The sequence below is a fragment of the Petromyzon marinus genome, chromosome 2 (genome assembly GCF_048934315.1).
Source record: "Petromyzon marinus isolate PM22_M1 ecotype Great Lakes invasive population chromosome 2, UKy_Petmar_22M1.pri1.0, whole genome shotgun sequence".
In the NCBI taxonomy this organism is placed as follows: domain Eukaryota; kingdom Metazoa; phylum Chordata; class Hyperoartia; order Petromyzontiformes; family Petromyzontidae; genus Petromyzon; species Petromyzon marinus.
This window is the reverse complement of record NC_133668.1, coordinates 3,320,612-3,340,916: the sequence shown is the minus strand read 5'-3', so window position 1 is coordinate 3,340,916 and position 20,305 is coordinate 3,320,612. Positions and strand designations below refer to the sequence as shown.

The 20,305-nt window shown below is 45.5% G+C and overlaps 1 protein-coding gene across 3 annotated transcripts in view; it reads left to right on the top strand.

Moving 5' to 3' along the window:
• LOC116949424 (SCO-spondin-like) overlaps positions 1 to 18,892 on the top strand; it is a 182,127-nt gene extending 163,235 nt beyond the window's left edge. For all 3 annotated transcript variants that reach the window (XM_076069198.1, XM_032966760.2, XM_076069199.1), the window contains 6 exons: positions 919 to 1,139; positions 9,838 to 9,933; positions 10,969 to 11,029; positions 12,047 to 12,177; positions 16,841 to 16,991; positions 18,264 to 18,892. In XM_076069198.1, coding sequence (XP_075925313.1) covers positions 919 to 1,139; positions 9,838 to 9,933; positions 10,969 to 11,029; positions 12,047 to 12,177; positions 16,841 to 16,991; positions 18,264 to 18,280 — 677 coding nt within the window. In that variant the 3' untranslated portion in view covers positions 18,281 to 18,892. The remainder of the gene's footprint in view (positions 1 to 918; positions 1,140 to 9,837; positions 9,934 to 10,968; positions 11,030 to 12,046; positions 12,178 to 16,840; positions 16,992 to 18,263) is intronic.
• Positions 18,893 to 20,305: the final 1,413 nt, after the last annotated feature.

Below are 20,305 nucleotides of genomic sequence, written 5' to 3'. Positions count from 1 at the left end.
GCGATTCAAACTCCTGCTACTGCTGCTGCTATTGGACCACTGGCACAAAGGAGATTGATGTTTTCATTAGCAATGAAGTAAAACAAAAAGCAATACAAATATATAAAACTCCATTGAGCGCAACAATATTGCCACTTAAAACAGTGTTCGCACCACGGATAGCCTGGCCCCGACATAGAACTGTGTAATTTCCACCGTTGCCTCAGAGTCGCTCATTGAGACGTGTGCCGTCACAATGCTCACCGAAGCATGGGAAGCCAACGCTCATCGCAACGTTTCCAGTGCGTAAGAGAGTCAGAGATATATTTTGGTGATTGGCGACTCTTCACCCTGCCTTGCATGGGGTAGCCCTTGTTCATCACTCGTTCCACTCTTAAAGCTATTCAACTATTTTGTTTATTTTACCAGGTAAGGCCCACTGAGCTAGAAAGCTCTTTTTTTTAGAAGCGACCTGCCCATCACAAATGATAGCTCAACAAAGTGGCTTATCATCACGTGCAAATTTATCGCAGCCAAATACTCCAGACGCGTGACGTTGATTCTAAATGCGGAGTGAAAAACCAGAGGACCCGGAGAAAAATCCACGCAAACCACTGGGAGAGAGAGACACGCAAACTGCAAATATACAGCAGCAGGCGTCCGGGTCTTGATCGAACTCACGACCTCCTGCATACCGGGCGAGGTAGTTGACATCTCCTAGCCACCGTGATGATGATGAGAGAGAGACACGCAAACTCCAAATATACAGCAGCAGCATGCGTCCGGGTCTTGATCGAACTCACGACCTCCTGCATACCAGGCGAGGTAGTTAACATCTCCCCGCCACCGCGGTGCCCCGCTAACGCCGCACTGGTCGTGTCCGCCCACCCACACCACCCCACACCGACGCCGTCGCGATCGTCGCCCCGCTCAACGCAGGCTGCCCGCCGGGCGAGCGCTGGCTGCGCGGGCACACGTCGGCGCCGTGGTGCGAGCGGAGCTGCGCCGAGGTGTTCGCCACGGAGCTCGGCAACTGCTCGGGGGCGGCGGCCGGAGGCGGCGAGGGCTGCGTGTGCGAGCCGGGTCGGTACCGCGACGCCTCGGGGAGCTGCATCATCCCGGCGCTGTGCGAGTGCAGCGCCGACGGGCGCCTCTACCAGGTGAGGAGTCGCGCGCCCGTGCCACGCTTCGCTCGGCGGTTGGAGCGGTTCGGGCAAATAGTTGCGGGCGTGCGGAGCGAAAAGTAATTGTGCGTTTGTACACGGTAGAGCGCCTCTTAACGACCTGCCCTGTTAACGACTTGTCGCTTAACGGCAGGCCTCCGTAGAGCCCAATGTGTTCGCTTACCGACCATTCCCCTTTTTAGCGGCGGGCTGTTGTGGGTACGGTAAATGTGAATTGATGCACTGATTAACCATGCTTCTTTTGATGTCATGTGTTTATAATGTTGTCAGTATCTTTACGTATTGATATCCATTGTTTCAATATTTAGTACGTTTTTTGGGTGAAAAAGGGTAACTTTCGATGCTCTCGGAACGAATCAAGGCCTTGACGTGTACTTCCTATACTCGCTTAACGACCAAATCACTTAACGAACGGTTTCGTGGAACAAACTACCGTCGTCAAGAGGGGTTCTACTGTAATTCTATAAGGCTACGACGTGGAATTGTAGTGTTTTTAAGATGCAAATTATTTTACTGCCCTGGAGCATTTCCGCGTAGGAGATGATGCGATGAAATTAGCTCGTGCCTGTATTATCGCATCGTAGACCCCAAAGGATGGCAACGACTTGGAGTGGAATTCATCCAGATATGTATTGATCATGGCTAAATATGATGATGATTATATACGACATAATTTATTCTGGTACATTTGATACATATATACTACGTAACAGTGTTTCAGCGCGTGGAAAAATATCTGGCCGGTTGGCTCAGCGGTAGAGTGAGCGGCTCGCAATTGGAAGGTTGAAATTTCAAAATCTGGGGGTTACTCAGCCCATCATACCTCCGGGGTCCATAAAATGAGTACCACTTTGTGGGGAGGTCAACAGTGATTTTTAAACGGATATACTCACCCTTGCCATAGGAATGAGGAATTTTCACCACTGGCTCAGAGAGCTGTAAACATGCAATGAGCACCAAGGTCTCAATTCCCTTTTGAGCGGAGAAATCACTTCGTCTTTTTTGTTTATTTTGCTCACGTCACCAATTATAATCCGGCGTTACATCTCAGCGCAGGAAGGAGGTGCTGCCCAAATTGGATTTTGGCCGAAAGACTCGGATTCAGCGAATCCGATCTTTCTCTCTCGGCTTCGAATCTATTTGCCGGTGTGTTTTGTTTAACCCGGCGCACGCTGCCCCAATCTAAACCACTGTGCCCCGTCGCCTATCGACTGGCCCCAGTCGTCGAGCGATGCCTCTCGACGTTGTCGGCGTGCCTCGTGGAGTTTTCTCCCCGCTATTGATCGTGTTGCGTTTTCTTCACGCCAAATGTTCAAGTAAAGCTGTTGGAATCCCCGACAGCTCTGTTCGGGGGGGGGGGGGGCGGTGGTTAAGGCTTGGCAAGGAGCATTTGAGGCAAAATTCACTAATGCGGCATGATTGGTCAACTCGTTAAAACCAGCTTTCAATTATTAAAACTTAGTTCGGATTAATGTAAACATGCGGTAGAGCACAACTACAGCATGATCCGGCACTTTGGTGATGGGGTTGGTGGATTATTTTGCGATCGTGTGTGGCTAAACACTCACATGCAGAGACACCAAATGCCTTCAGTAGACAGTGTAGCAAGCTGGCTGTGGATGCACATTACCCTTTGCTGGGTTTTTTTGTGTTAGCCCCTCATACATTTGTGATTTTCTCCTAGTTTTCTACATATTGCTCGCTCGTGCAAAACACTCGAAAAAATAATTGGACAGATCCATAACACGAACGCCAGAGGGACGTCTCGAGACTAGCAAAATATTTCCTGAGTAAACGATTATTAATATCATATTCTTCGGTTCTTTCGGTAAAGTCACGTCGATAGAAAAAATAAAAGTAAATAAAATAAACATGCGACGTTTCGATCACAACACAAGCGGTCGTCATCAGGAGGATGACGACCTATCCTCGTGACTTTACCGAAAGAACCAAAGAATATGAATTCCCGGAGTCACGAAACTTTTAAGTCAAGATTTATCTTGAGTATTTACAACGCTGAGTATATTGAGCATGCTAGGCAATGGGGCATTACCACAGCACGCAGAGCAATCCCACAAACACAAGGGCATGAAGTAACAAACATTTCCACGAACAATTTGGTAACATAGTTGTCCTACTTCCATCTACGGGGCATGGGACGACCCTACAGTCACGAAAGTTTTAAGTAAAAAGATTATTAATATCATCATCATCATCGTCGTGCATCCATGAATCTTGCCCTTTGGATTATGGATGCAAATAAAATGTTTGTTGATAATGTTGTTGTTATACTTAACATTGGTTTTGTCAGCGTTACTGTACATTATAAATGAGGATGTTCTACTGTATATATATGAAACAACTTTTCCTCTTTCACAAATGTACATATTTGTGAGAAGAAAATGTTGTCACGTACAACAGCAAAAACATATGAATTTGCGATGAGCTCACGGTTAAATAAAAAGTATATCCTGCATGAAAGCAGATGCCACTTCGTGTATTGGTTCAAACAAAGAAAAATTCTCGGAATTTGGATTGCCCCTTGAGTATGCGGATGGAGTCTCAGGGGCCCCTATCCTAGAAGGAAGGGGCAACCAGGGACTGCCGTGGCCAATGGGATGACCTTGTTAGGATAAATGTTGAAAGAAAAAAAGAAGATTAGAAACGAGGCTTCGGGACATGGCCGGGCGGAGGTTCGTGAGCATTGGCTGTTGATCTTATTTTTCGAGGAAATTAAAAACGGTGAGCTCACGTGAACGTCGTGAAGAACGTTCACACAAAGTGGGTCTGTACACAGTATGCATGCCTTTGCGTTGGCGCAAAAGGGAAATTATCGTTTATCAACACAGTCTTGGCGGTGTGCATGAGCGAATCTAAGAACAGTGTTGCGTATATTGTTTCGTGTCATGCAACTTGCATCGATTTCGAATACTCAATGCAATATAATTAAGTCGTTCATTATTTTCTGGAAGGAAATATGTTTTAATTAGTTAGACGTGTCTCACTCAAACGCACATTGATCATACAGTCAATTATTAAGCAGCTGAACCTCGCCATTTCCAGTTGGACACGTGAATTACTATATCATCGCAAGGAAGCAAGGTTTGTGAATCTTATGAGAGATACCCTCTTGCATGTCAATGAGGTACATGTAGGGGGGGGGGGGGGTTGGGGGGGGTAGTACAGCAAGTAGGCCGCTTACCTATCTCTGCACTCAATATGAAGAGTTTATTTTGCTGGGAATAGAGCGTTGCCCCCTTGCACACGTGGCGTTTCTCTGGATGCTGCAGTTTCTGCCCGGATGTCATCATCATGATCGTCGTCGTCAGGATTCGCCCCGTAGGTGTCCACTGCACATTTCGTCATTTGTTTACACTTTCCTCTCTGCCTTTTGCCAATATGCTTTAAGTAGCGCCACATCTTTTTGGCGCCGTTCTCTTATGTCGTTCGGATGTAAGCCCTCATTTATTGGCTGATGAACACCTTAATATGTTAAGGACAGCAGCGCTTGCAGAGGTTTACCGCCTGACGGCTTCGTTTCTCGCTCGTCCGCATTTTCTCCGAGTTATCATCACTTTAAAAAAAAAAAATTACAAGTTTAAAATAATTATGACATTATTACGCTGTTTTTTTTTTTGGGGCCAACCGTCCCTTGTCAGTTGTGGATCGGTATTCACAATATTTAGCGGCCAAAGTACAGCAGGGGTTTGCTGTTGTCTCCGTTGTCATTTCTCTCTCTCTCTCCCCAGCCCAAACCGGCGTTTCCCCCCTTGCTGAGATGTTCTGATTGCCTTACAATGGTGCAGCTCATGAGCTGTAAAGCTGTCGCGGTGTGTGTTAATCATCGGTTGGCACTTGGGACCGGGGGTTATCCTAAGTTCATGGCCAGCATATCCCATCAATTATGGACCAACCACAGTCTGTTAGGAGCCACACAAAGAGCCCCATTATATCCACATAATATGTAGTGAAAACACAAAATTGGAAGGGTTATCAGTCTCCGAAAAAACGACCGCACACCCAAGAAAACAATTGCTCTGTTACGGTGCGGTAACAAAGCCGTGATGCCAGTTTTTTTCACTTATATTCTCAGTTTTAAAATAATTTTCATATTTTCCGTGTCAGGTGAATGGCGTCCCATGGGTAATTACAGTATCTAATGCCTGAACAACATCTTTTGAGATAGCCGTGTAATTGTACTATGTCCCTGTGCGTTTTTTTAATGTTCAGAAGTAGATTGTAATACAACTAAGCACGATGTTAATATATATTGCGTTTAACATATGTATTTTTTAATATTATATTATTAATAATGATGTAATACAGCCCTTGGTTAGTCCACTTGCTGGATGATGTCTTCGCCCTTGTCCAGGTCGTGAATGTTGATTGACCAAACTTCACGCTGGTCAGGGCAGTTTGGTGAAGGGGGCGACGCAGGACCGGTTCAGATGTCACCGCCGATGTAAAGAATCAAATCTCAGAACGTGCCAATTCATTACGAGTACAGCACACACCAGTGTGTTGGAGAGCAGAGCCACAACATTTACAATCCGAGTACGACGTTTCGCCAGTAATTACAACCGGAATCATCAGGCTGCAGCCAGATTTGTTATGTTTTTTATAAACTCGTTGATTTTTCTTTTTTTTCAAAATAGTAGAAACACATATGGATGTCGATTTAAAGCTTTCGTGACTGCAATGATTCATCTTCTTTGGTTCTTTCGGTAAAGTCACGTAGAATGAGAATAAAATAATAAATTGATAAAATAAAATAACACAATAATATTCTCACGACGTTTCGGCCACAACACAAGCGGCCTTCATCAGGTGAAGGGGGCGAGACTGTCTGGTAGAACAGCGCTGGAATGAGAGAGCCACGTTCAGATCACGGCTTTTAAGCTGTGTGAGAGGAACAAAGATATACACATATACATTCACATATACAAGCACAGAGACAATTTCAACCGAGAAGATGGATTCAGGCTTAGTAACCACTGGAAAGATGTGTTAAATCATTTCTGTTCTTAATTAATTGTAATTTTACGATGACCTTCAGACCGCAGCTCTTTCGCCAGCATTGCCTCTTAATACCTCTCACACCACGGTTAATGGTATGGTTTACAACATGGAGTATACTAGGGCTTCGCAGCTGTCTCTCTCCCCCTCCTCTGTTCCGACCATGGACGAACTCGTCCGTCTGAACGGGGCCCGTAGCTATCCGTGGTACGGAAATTTGAGGGTAAGAATCCACCCATTTTTTCGCCATATAGCATTGTGATATATAACGACTTATGGTTGGTAGCTTAGCTGATTGGAGAATATAGAGTTTATTGATAACATGAAGGTAATTTATATTTTAGTTTTTATTGGTTCACTATATAGTACTGTGAATAGCTCAGATGTGTAGTCATTTCTGTGACCAGTCACTAGCAAATCACCCAGTTATTTCAATGCTAAATTCGCCTAGTTATTTCAATGCTAAATTCTCCTGTTTTGATTTGTACTAAGTGCCTCGGTGAATGTGTATGCTCTGACTTCAACGTAACTATTTCTGTAGCAGTTACAAGCGAATCACTCAGCCATTTCAATGCTAAATTCTATGCTAATCCCATTATCAAGGGGTGCCTCTGCGGATGTGTATGCCTTAATTTAGCTATTTCAATGCTAAATTCTATGCTAATTCCTTTTAACAATGGGTGCCTCTGCGGATGTGTATGCTTTAACTTTTAACATAGCTATTTCTGTGACCAGTCACAAGCTAATCATTCAGCCATTTCAATGCTAAATTTTATGCTAATTCCTTCGTCAAGGCTCTTTGTTCCTCTCACACAGCTTAAAAGCCGTGATCTGAACGTGGCTCTCTCACTCCAGCGCTGTTCTACCAGACAGTCTCGCTCCCTTCACCTGATGAAGGCCGCTTGTGTTGTGGCCGAAACGTCGTGAGAATATTATTGTGTTATTTTATTTTATCAATTTATTATTTTATTCTCATTCTACGTGACTTTACCGAAAGAACCAAAGAAGACATATGGATGTGTATACACGGAGAAAGGGGAGCGATAGTGTAACGTATAGCGCGCTGCGCTACGAACCCGGTGACCCGAGTTTGATTTCCACTCATGGACAACACCACTGACGATTATCTGAACTGGTCCTGGGCCTCCCCTAGGTCGACTCAGCCTCAAATGAGTACCTGGTACGGTGTAAAACATCGTAACTAGGGAGACAAAGGAGGCCGGGCGTGCTGTTGGCCACCCACCGCCTCGAGTCCCTTGCCGGCCTTCATAGGTGCTCGCTAGCAGCACTTTTTTTAGAGACAGCAGTACTGTGTCATTGTATTCTTCCGCTGCAGTGAGCGAATCTGTTCACCACAGCTGCAGAGGCTCTCGTTGTAGCAAATGCGTCCTGGCTCAGAGAAAAAAAGGGGGGATGCTTTTACCGCGTGCGTGTGGAAGTACTGCAACGAGCTGAGACGCACGTTTATAAAATTTTGTATCTTCACAATCGAAATCTTGATTTATCCAGGAGAAATCCGATGAGCAACGGAGCTCTTTTTCATGAATGCCCAGGAGGACGTGAAGCGGTAGTTCTGCTGCTTCTGAAGAGAAAAGCGGTAATAAAGAATTAAAGCTTTCGTGACTGCATAACATTACCATTGGTTTTTTCGGCAAAGTCACGTATGTAGAAATACAATAAAATTATATTAAAATAAATCAATCACTTTAATATAATTTTTATTGTATTTGTACATACGTGACTTTACCGAAAAAACCAATGAGTAGAAAAGCAGTAGTTCTACTGCTTCTTGGCGTGAAACAGTAGTTCTGCTGCTTCTAAAGAGAAAAGCGGTAGTTCTACTGCTTCTAAAGAGAAAAGCGGTAGTTCTACTGCTTCTTGGCGTGAAACAGTAGTTCTACTGCTTCTAAAGAGAAAAGCGGTAGTTCTACTGCTTCTAAAGAGAAAAGCGGTAGTTCTACTGCTTCTTGGCGTGAAACAGTAGTTCTGCTGCTTCTAAAGAGAAAAGCGGTAGTTCTACTGCTTTTAAAGAGAAAAGCGGTAGTTCTACTGCTTCTAAAGAGAAAAGCGGTAGTTCTACTGCTTCTTGGCGTGAAACAGTAGTTCTGCTGCTTCTAAAGAGAAAAGCGGTAGTTCTACTACTTCTAAAGAGAAAAGCGGTAGTTCTACTGCTTCTTGGCGTGAAACAGTAGTTCTGCTGCTTCTAAAGAGAAAAGCGGTAGTTCTACTGCTTCTTGGCGTGAAACAGTAGTTCTGCTGCTTCTAAAGAGAAAAGCGGTAGTTCTACTGCTTCTAAAGAGAAAAGCGGTAGTTCTACTGCTTCTTGGCGTGAAACAGTAGTTCTACTGCTTCTAAAGAGAAAAGCGGTAGTTCTACTGCTTCTAAAGAGAAAAGCGGTAGTTCTACTGCTTCTTGGCGTGAAACAGTAGTTCTGCTGCTTCTAAAGAGAAAAGCGGTAGTTCTACTACTTCTAAAGAGAAAAGCGGTAGTTCTACTGCTTCTTGGCGTGAAACAGTAGTTCTACTGCTTCTAAAGAGAAAAGCGGTAGTTCTACTGCTTCTTGGCGTGAAACAGTAGTTCTACTGCTTCTAAAGAGAAAAGCGGTAGTTCTACTGCTTCTTGGCGTGAAACAGTAGTTCTACTGCTTCTAAAGAGAAAAGCGGTAGTTCTACTGCTTCTTGGCGTGAAACAGTAGTTCGCGCACTGCGCGATGAAGCCGGCGACCTGAGTTTGATCCCCGGCCACGGATAATATCAATGGCGAGCAATAACCGACAGGTCCCGGGCGCCTGCTTCCTCAACCCACACTCAACCAGCGTGGTGAAGTATGGTCATACGACCCCGTCAACTGCGAAGGCGTGGGAAGTCCGGCCATCCGGTAATGCATCGACAAATGAATACAAATTATTCGTATTCTTATTATTTTGTGAGCAGCAGAAAATATCTGCAGGGATATTAAATAATCTAAAGGGGAAAACGTGCACCCGGCCATAAGTGCTGCTTCGCCAGAAACGGCTGCAGTGTTTCTCCGTTTCTTCGCGCTCGGTAAATCTGTGGGGTTTACTGGAATCAGCTTCGCATGAATGAACTGCTGTGGGATTCCGCTCGTTAACCCCTCACTCTAGGTTTCCCCGAAGCCATTACGTTGCAATGCAGAATTAACCGTGCGTTTATAGATGAAAGGGTGGGGGTGGGGTGGGGGTTGGTTGCCTCGTACTACACATTAAATTGCAAATGTGTTTTTTTTCCGTGCGCACGAGAAAAAAAAATCTACGAACCCATTAACCTGGCCTCGATTATTTATTTTAAATGTGGCCCACTACGAAAGTGTATCTTTACATTAGTTCGTTTTTTTTCTTGGGCTCTGTTTTCATTATTCGCACAACGGATGAGAATTTGCGACGGCAGCGATGTAGAAACGTGTAAATTAGTCGTCGCCCGTCGGGGGTGCTGCTGCTGCTGCTGCTGCTCGGCAGGGAACACCACGACCTGAAACGTTCGCAACGTTTCCCTTCCCCCCCCCACTCCACCCACCCACCTCGCCAACGTACCTCATCTCACCTCTTTTTTTTATTTTCCCAACCATCCTGCTGATGTCAGCAACAACCGACGCGGGCATTTGCTGTCGTCGGTCACCGTTGTTGTCGTGCGTGCGCTAGTCTGGCCAGCGCTGGATGGAGGGCTGCCACGAATGCCGCTGCATCAACAGCATGAAGATCTGCAAGGCGGACTGCCCCAAGCTGCAGTGCCTGGAGGTCTGAGCCCTTTCTCCCCGATATCACTCACCGCCTCGCTCGCCGCGGCACATTTCACACCCCGCTCGCGGGAACGACGACGACGACGTTCCTCACGCGCGACCGGCACCACCGTCGCTCGCCTAAACGTAGCACGGGCGGCTACGTCACGGTGCGAAAGAAGTTCGGCGGGCATACATGCACACACGGAGCCTGCAAAGCGCAAAGCCTCATCTGCATTTTGGTTTTATTTGGAAACGTCGTCGTAGCAGCTTCTTCTTTCGCACTGCTGATGTTGATGGCAAAGCAACAACCACAATTTCACATTCAGGTGGTCTAGCCAGCTAACCGCGTCAGGAGCAGCGGAGTTTATCGCTGTGATGTCTGTCGTAGCAGCACTTTGCTTGCGAGTTTGTAAACACGCGTATTATTTTTTTGCACGGAAGGACAGCCTTGATATGCCAGCACCAAGTACGTAATTGAAAAGCAAATGTAGGTTGATATGCTATGGCGTGATTCTTAGTTGTCTTTGAAATACCTCCCAGCACATGGAACAAACCTGCACACCACCGCTGCAGAGAATATTTAGCTGTCGCCAATCTAAATGTAGCCTGGATCAAAATATATTTCACAAGGAAATATATTCTGAGAATTTGTGATCCTTTTTTTCTCTCTCTCTCTCTCTGGGATGGGTATCTGTAGTTGTTTGTGCACCGCGCTGTGAAATCGGTTTGATTCCCACCCACGGCTCTCTTCCTCACTGCACACACGAAGCATCAAGGCCTCTCATCTGTCCAGGCCTCTCACCTATCAGGGGTTTCTGACCTGTTCAGCGGTCTCACCTGTCCAGGCCGGCATATGAGAAGCTTTCAGCTCTGGCTGTACACCTCCGAGTTCTCGATCGAACAATGCATCCGATTCGCAAAAAAAAAAAACGACGTGCTCGCGTTAGAAACTGTTTTCATGTTACCATGCTGCTGATCAGCGTGATGCGGTACTGACAGAAATACAAAAAAAACGTTGGAGAAATAACGCCTGTTGTGCTCTCCTACCTAGGGAGAGGTGAAGGTGGAGGAACCGGGTAGCTGCTGCCCTGTGTGCAGGAAGGAGGTGATCGGTAGGTTCTGATGCACACCCTCCACACCTCTGTTTCTCATCATCGCCTTATCTAGGGGCTGCCGCAGAAAAACTATCGCCAATTTCATTGTGATGTTCGCTTACATCGCTTCTGGTCCGGTGGGGGGGGGGGGGGGGGTGGGGGGGGCGAATGTGCAGCCGTAGATGCTGTTTGTTGCAAAATACTGACGCAGCGATTTTTTTCCGCGTCTTATTTGATCGCTGCACAGATGTGTGCACCTGACATTATTTAGTTGGGCGGCAATTTCCGAGTGCTGGCAAACCGAATTTTGATGTCATGTAAATGTCGCCTTTGATTGTTGCATCCCGACTCGTAGTTGGCTGGATAGAGCCTCAGATGGCACCTCACTCCATCGGCGGTTAATGCCGCCGAGGCCTACGTGAGATTAAAGATATTGTGAAAAATCATAGCGTCTCCAGGCACTCGTGCAACAACTGACGAGCCGTCGTGGCAATGCAACTTCATTTTCACGGGTCTGTTTGTTATGTTAATTGAGACGGCTTTAAAAAGTTAAGTAATTTATGGTTTGTTATTTAGTTTACCTTTATGTGTGTGGGTAAATAGCGCGTACGATTTATCCATCACTCTAACATTATTCTGTCGCATTTGCTGAAATTTCAATATTTAACTGAATTATTAATTATTATTTTCATATTAAAATAGCAGTAGTATTTGCCGTACATATTTAGCTTTTGTCGGTCTCACAATACCGAAATGTCAATGTATCCTCTTCCTCAAGCAGTATGTGCGTATAAATATATACACATCCATCCATACTGATCTTGCCGAAGGCACTTCACATCACAGCAGTTGAAGGTTACAGGGTAGGACAATGAACTTCTATTCAATTACCCCCTTTACATTATTCAGGTAATTAGTTAACTCGTTTGGCATCTGCAGCAGCAGCAGCAGCAACAGTGGCTTCAGTGTGACAGCCTGCCAGGGTTGCTCACATGCTGGTTGGCACCCCACTTTGGCTCGCCCGACCACACGCAGATGAGCAGGCGGACGTGTGCCAGCGCTACACAGAAGTGCGTAACATCACCAAGGGCATGTGCCACATCGCGGGCGTGGAAGTGAGCTACTGCCGGGGGAGGTGTCCGTCGCGCACCGTCGTCATACCGCAGGTGAACGGAAGCCGCATGCGCGCTGTCTCTCTCGGCCTCGTCACGGGAGGATGAAAGCGAATCAGCAAGACCCCCGCGCACCAGAGCGGTGACGGCTGCCACTAATGCGCCGTTCTCTGCTCACTGCCAGGCCTTTGGCTCAAATTCCCTTCATCCTGTCCGATCTTGAGCTGTCTCCATAACGCCCCCCCCCACCACCACCCCTTTCCATCAAGTTGTTAAGCACCAACCTTCCTTTCTCTGCTTTCTCTGCTTCTCTTCCAACATCCTTCTCATGTCTCGTGTAAGGCGCCTTGTGAAGTGATTCCTTCACAAAAGGGGTGGTGTGAATGTGATGTTCATTAAATCAGTGGCTGCCTGTACATGACAGCTAATTTGCGGACTGATCCACCTTTGTTTTTTTTCTTCCATGAAGTTAGGATGGCGAGAATTGCAGTGTGTGTTGGGAAGGGAGGTGGTGCGGGTGGAGGGGGTTGCGGCCAGTGCCAACTTGGACAGAATAAAAAAGCTCATCCCCTAGTATTAAATACTCAGGTGTCTGGCAGCTGTCATTGTTACACATGAGAAGAAGGTGATGTGATTGAAATTGACCGCACACTTCCAAATCTTACAGCGCGTGTTGCATGACGATTATGCATCAGTGTCAATCGATTAGCAGCCCGTGGCTGATAATCACCGTGTGCCTTTCTCTCCCCCTACAAACCAATCGGTATAATACCTTTAAATTATTGCTGTGTCCAACTCTAACGACAACGTGCGAGCGCAACTCACTTCACGGTGGTCTGTGAAAACTCGGAATAAACATGTATATCCTCAAACAAGAATGGAAGCGAGGCTCTTTCTCCAATCGGAGTCCTGAAATGGTGGTGGGAATGACACATTGTACGAATGACCTTATGAATGTGAGTTGGACATTCTATAACCATCTCTCCATCTGGCCAGACTGTGGATACTCAGGGAAATATTCAACCCTAATGCAATGTTGAGTATGGGACTGCACAAATTTGTTTTATATATTTACTTGTTCATTCATCACCACTCCGTGGAACAACAACAAGAAAAAACTAATTAAGGCCGTTAAATCGTCTTTTCCATACCGGTAACCACGTGAAAATAGCTGGTAAAAGAAACTGATGACCGGTTTGCTGCACACACAGTACAGTATAGAAACATATTGCTGGCAATAAGCATTTCGGTTTCACCTGTTTTTAACTGCGATCTGATTGCAGCTGCCACAGTTGTGTAACTGTCAGCGAGCCGGACTTGAACCGCAGAGGGTCACCGGTTCCATTCCATCTCCCCTGCCCGGAACTTGAAACAACGGTGCAAATATTCTTAGTTTTTTCGGTAAAGTCACGTTGAAGAGAAACAACAAAATAATAAAATATATATAAAACAATAAAAAATTATCACGACGTTTCGACCATAACTCAAACGGTCGTCGTTATGGTCGAAACGTCGTGAGAATTTTTTATTGTTTTATATATATTATTATTTTGTTGTTTCTCTTCAACGTGACTTTACCGAAAAAACTAAGAATATGAATTACTGCAGTCACGAAAGCTTTAAATCAAAACGGTGCAAATCTTGACTTGAAGCTTTCGTGACTGCAGGAATTCATATTCTTGGGTCTTTCGGTAAAGTCACGTAGATAGGTTTAAAGAAAATAACATAAAATAACAAAAGACTACGACGAAAACTACGAAACACGGTAGGACCAATGCCTCGGCCATGGCTGATCATTGTTTTAATGCGGTGGGCTCACACGAAATTGATTTATCTAAGACGAAGGTACTTTGCAAGCCCACTGGCTATCAACAAAGATTCGTTCATGAAGCCATCCATATATATAGACACAGACACAATTTGAACCAAGAAGATGGGTACAAACTGAGCAATTGTTGGAAGGACGTTATCAAACAGTTTGTCATAACTGGCAGTGATGTTCCCATCCTACCTACCATTAACATGCTAATCTCTCATTAACATGCTAATTTTCACCTGGCAGCCCTTTGATTGGTGGAAAACTAACCACCGTCGGGTTGGCTGCCCACCATTTACATTATCATTGGCTGCTGACATTTGGGCTACGCCCATTTAAAACCCCTTATAAACAGCCTGCCTCGGAAGCTAACCCCCCTTTTCCTGAAGACGACCGCTTGCGTTGCGATCGAAACGTCGTATTTTTTTTCTTTTTTGTTATTGTCTCTGAACCTACCTGCGTGACTTTACCGAAAGACCCAAGAATACGACGGTGCAAGTAGAATGTTTTTTTTTTAAAGACCGCCAGACGCGTCGTGTTCACCTGCAGTCTAATCGACCGGCGGGTCGCGTGCGGCTTTGGGGCAAAGTGTGGGTATGCCCACCTACACAGACTCAACATTCCACTGGAATCGATTGCCGGTTTTGACTTTCCGAACCGACAGTACATTTCAGAAACGGTTACCGGTTACGTTGGCTGGCGTTTAATAACCCTTAAAGAAAACGAAGGTACGTCTGGCGTTGCCTTCGTTATTTCGGATTCCTTGTCGTCTGAATAAATTGCTCCCCGCTATGCGTCGGTGTACTGTGCACACTGTGCAAGGAACCAGACACAGCTCACCGGACATTCAAGGGGTGGAAATTGTCAGCAAGCATACATTTTTAATGATCAATTTCACATATTGGCCAACCTCTTGTCTTTCTCTGATGGGCACCTGTACTGGAATAACATCAATCGATGGTCACATAATCATCGCAATTCCAGTGCTTTCCATGTGCAAGCACCGCTCATCGCCCTGCAAAGACACCCTAGTTGAACGGTACAATTTTTATTATGATTCTGATTTTAATTATTGCAAGGTACGCCTAGGCTACACCGCACAAAAAAATCTAATTGTACCAAAGGATATCCATTCGCCGTGTCGAAATATATCGTCCAGAAACATCCCACGTGAAAAACTTGTGAGACATTGCACAGGTTTTAAAATAAAAGTAGGATGTTAAAGGTTGTAAACATCTCGGCGCCCCAGGCCTCCCATCCTCACCCCCCAAACTTGTGTAATTGCTGAGACTTTGTACTGACTCGCATTGACCCAATGTTATGAAAAATATTACACTCAAAACGGTTGGGCAAGGACGTGACTCACTTCGTGCCGAATGGATGCGTTGTTTATTTTGACGTTTTCATTTGCAGACATGCAAATCTAGCGCCTTTTAAAAGTTACGAACATGAAAGGTTTTGAAATAATTGAGTCAGGTGTCACTGTTACATGACACTCTTTGAAATCCTGGCCCACGCGTCGAGTTCCACAGGTATATGCGACCAGAATTCTGTTCTCTATATCCAAACTTAAATAACATGTTATTTTCTGTTTTACTCTCCAACGCACCGGTGTGCTGTACTAGTAACGAATTGGCACGTTCTGTTCACGTGACAAACCTTACTAATTGGCTGTGTAGGGTGATGGTGGCTTAACGACTTAATTAGATTTACCTGATCTAACCCAAAAAAAACTCCATTTTGGATGACATTATTTAGATATTCAGCACATAAGCCTATTTGCTGTTCAGACAGATATCAAGAGGCATCCATCTACACAAGCAGAGTACAGCATGTATAAAATAAGTACCAATTTGTGAAAGGTCGACAATGATTGTCCTCGGGATAGACTTGCACTAATCTTTGGAATGGGGAATGAGCACCAGGTTCCAAGGTCTGCAGAGGTAGAGAGATGATCAATGGCCCCACTTGAATTATGCACTTTAATTATTGTTGTTTTGCTTCAGAAACGACGAAGGTGAAAAACCAAAGGTTTGGTATTGGCTTTGTGATTTTTAATCTCTTGTAGTCTGAATAAATTGCTTCTGTCGTTGGTCGCTGTACTCTGCCAGGAAGTGCAATCTACGTGAAATTTCATTAAAACGAAACTATTTGTATGTTACCAGGTAAGTCCCACTTAGCTATATAGCTCTTCTTTAGAAGCGACCTCGCCGTAAATGATAGCGCAATGAAGTTGATAGTTTCATTTATTTGGTATAGCCCTGTGAGCCATTCGGCTCTTGAATCGGGTGCAACCGCAACAAACAAAAACACAAAAACATGAACAAGAAAACATCTTAAAGTGACTTTGTGCATGTGCAAACAGAAAATCCAGGAAAAAACATCAAAATATTCCTGAAATAGCACCGTACACCAACGCTGTGTGCATAAATCCCAGTGGAATGCAAGTCAAACAACAAGAAGAAAACTTAGATTAAGGCAATTAGTCTAACTCCGTACTACAATAAACAAAAACATGGCCAAACCAAAAAAACTTTTAGAAATCACCAAAATAAAGCCATAAATGCAATTCAACAGTGATCATAGGAACTGTGACCGAATTTTTAACAATAAACTACATAAATAAATATAGACAAGTGGCTAATCATGTGGAAAATGCTCTAAACGCACGTTTCTAAATGTGGAGTGAAAAACCGGAGGACCCGGAGATAAATCCACGCGACCACGAGGAGAGACATCCAAACTCCAAATATACAGCAGCAGCAGCAGGCGTCAGGCTCGGGATCGAACCCACGACCGCCTGCATACCGGGCGAGGGAGTTAACATCTCCTCGCCACGTTGACGCGCCACACCTCGCGTCCCGAACGCTCGTGACCGCGCACCCCTTTTGCGCGACGCAGGAGCCGTACATCGAGGCGGAGTGCGAGTGCTGCAGCTACCGGCTCGACCCCCAGCGGCCGGTGCAGTTCCTGCGCCTGGAGTGCGCCAACGGGGAGAGCGAGCCCGTCGTGCTGCCGGTCATCCACAGCTGCGAGTGCAGCAGCTGCCAGGGTGAGGCCAGCGTCGGCCGCCACGGTGACGCGGGGCCACGTCGCTTGCACAGGGGGTCGGAATGCGTCAGCCGCGGGGTGGACGTGTTCGATGATGGGGCGCGGAAGCAGGGGAGCTGGGGATGTGGGAGAGGCAAGACGGGGAAGCGAGACTGCGGAGAGTGAGCGGTTGCATGCGATCTTGATTTAGGAGCTTTCGTGAACGGCAGGAATCCATACTCTTTGGTTCTTTTGGTAAAGTCACGGAGGTAGAAGTAAAACAATAGATGACGACGTTTCGATCGCAACGCAGGCAACCGTCATCGGGCGGGAGAGGAGGGAAGCTGCTGATGCAGGCTGCTCTTCCGCATGATGACGGTCGCTTGCGTTGCGATCGAAACGTCGTCATCTGTTATTTTACTTCTACCTACGTGACTTTACCGAAAGAACCAAAGAGTTTGGGTGTATGCAGTTTATCGTACTTGCAATGAGCAGGTAAGGATTGTTAAGGTTGTTGTGGTTATGGCCTGGTCCTCCCGCTTCTAGTTTACGTACGATGACTTTCTAATTATACGCAGCGATCGATGTAAGGATACCCCACTGATTTCTAATGGCCCTCTTATTTAGATATAACGTCAGTGACCTCAGCTTGTGTGTCTCTACTTCTTTTGCACCGTACGTAACCAACCTATGCTAATCAGGGGTGCGATTAGCACGGTTGGCCTAACGCATTGTTCATTTCGGTAAGCCAATCAGAACGGCTTTGTTGGGAAAAAAGTGCATGGTGAGAGTGTTAAAATGTTTCATACGTCTATTGAGATTGGTTTGAGACGTGTAGAGGATTTGTATAGTTTTTTTCCCTGGAATTTCACCATATGATTGTAGTGGCGTATCTATAAATGGGTCACCCCCTACTGTTAATAGTGCATGCGCACTGCATTGTTTACCATAATCTGTATCATTGAGGACATGGCCTGTCGACACCTCGAAAAATATCCACGTCTATTTAATGACTCTCATTCGGCGCTATTAAGGCCATTCATAGGTTATAAGATTCTAAATATCGGAGTGACATTAACACGCTTCTATCGCATGCACTGGAATAGTCTATTTTTGTATTACGTTACTCAGCGGGCTGAATAACGTGCATCACAATTGCACTCGGTTTTCCACGATACATTTCTAATCGCTTGCAAGTGCAATAAATGTAGCGAGCGTTCATTTCTAATTGGACAAAAAAACTGTCATGCTGAGCATTAGCTCAATAAAATAAATGTTGCACTTCTCTTCTCAGGTGGTGATTTCTCCTAAACGCTGACACCGGAGGAAGAGGGGTGAAGGGTCTCGTTGGCGTTCCGTGCTGACATCAGCGATGCTTGCGATATATACGTCGGCATTAGTGTTCACGTTTTCGAAGTCCTTCTCGTGTCGGGCACGCTCATGAAAACCCTGCCTCGTTTGCTTCGTGGACAAAATCCTGTGGGTTGCCCTTGTAGGAATGCTACCGTGCGATTTCCGTCATATCGCTTGTGTCGTTATCTTGAACGGACGCTGGCGTCGCGCATCGAAGAGATGCCCTCTCCGATTTTGTACAACGCCGCACTCTGTAACGTGACGGACTTTTAATCATTGCGGATTATCGCTTTTTAGCTGCTGTTTACCCAACAAAGGGATGGCTGTTCTGCAACGGTTTTAACAGTCATCCTTATATTTTTCGGTAAGATCTAAATGTGGCACTATTTTTTTCTGTAGCGTGTGGAGCGTCGCCCTTAAGAACATGAAGAAGTTGTAGCAGGCCTTGATTTTCGCAGAGAAACGCCGCCGTAGATTTTGACGCGAGTGTTGGCAGCGTTGCCTTTTTTCCACTTTCGCGCACGAGCGTCCTTGGCATTACTCCGACTCATTAAAGCAGCAAATATGAAATGCGTTTGTCTTCTCAGACCTGTGTGGTTTTGTTGTTGTTGTTGCATGAATTGTTTTGTAAAATGGTACAGGTGCAGCCTTGCAAAATTCCTGCTCGCGTGCTGACGGAAGGATCCTCCGTACCCCTAAACTCCGAGAGAGCACCGTCTCTGGTTCCACTCGAACAGGGGTGGGCATCCAAAATAACAGAGATGCTTTTTTTTTTTTAGAATTCGGTAAAAAAAAACCATACGGAAAAAATAAAACCCTCAATATTTCAAGAGCCGCAATGCGATGCGAGTACGAGATGACGAGTCCCTCGTAATTAGCGTCGCGTAGCAGTTCGTAAAGAGTCGCCCCAGACGCAACCGCAAGTTGCCGACCCCTGACCCCTGCACTGGAAGGTGCTCTGCGTGGCTGTTATCCAGTATATTTTGGCCTGCTTGTCCACGCGTTGTGCACATGCATGCAGCATTTACAAAACCAATCACGAATGGCTTTAAACGCTCAGAGCAACGCATCGTAAAGGTTGAACACAATTTTCAACGCGAGCCACTGTCTTTAAACTTGCCCAAGGTTTGCGCTCCTGCCAGATAGCTGTTGACAACTAAGACGAGGACCATTTCTCTTTTTTCAAAACTGTACACTCTAATGAGCATGCGAGCTACAAAAAATAATAATTCGTGGAGTAAATGTAAGGATTTGGTTCCGCGCATGACAAAAGATTTCCACGGCACAACGCAACACTGCTGTGCAATGGTGTACGCAAAGCCATCGTAAAATGGTCTGGCACTGATGCCGGACCATTTGCACATTGCATACCTCCATCGGATAACACGCCGGAGAATTTGGTATATATTTGAACTCGCTTTTGCCGTTAACAAAGGAGCAGCTTTTAATAATTGTTTCAGGCGTCCTATAAATATAAGAGCAGTTTTTATTTTACATTTTGTAAAAAGAATGGTGCTAATTAGAATAGCGCTGAATACAAAATCAGCAATGTCCCATTGCGATTATTTTCGTGGCTTTTTGCCCATCATACGAGTACAAGACGCTCCAAGAGCAGACAATTTACTAGCTGCATCTCCGAGTGAACGGGGGCCACAAGTAACTCGTGAATTGCATGTCAGAACGTGTCGGAGATAAAAAAAATATAAACGATGCTTTGGCCAATGCGCAATTAACCGTTAACCATTGCGAATCCAGGGGCTCGCCAACTCCTGACACGACCAACAGCTCCAGCACTTCAATTTACACTCAAAGCGCTCGATTGTAATCTATGCATGTTAAAGGGAAATTTGTGAATGTGTGTCTGTTCGAAATGTTTAGCATGCTTCCCGACATGCAACAAACTTGAAATTTGGCATGTGGGTAGTTTCCAGACTGTACACAATGCAAAAAGTATAAAAATATATTTTTTTGTATTTTGGGGGG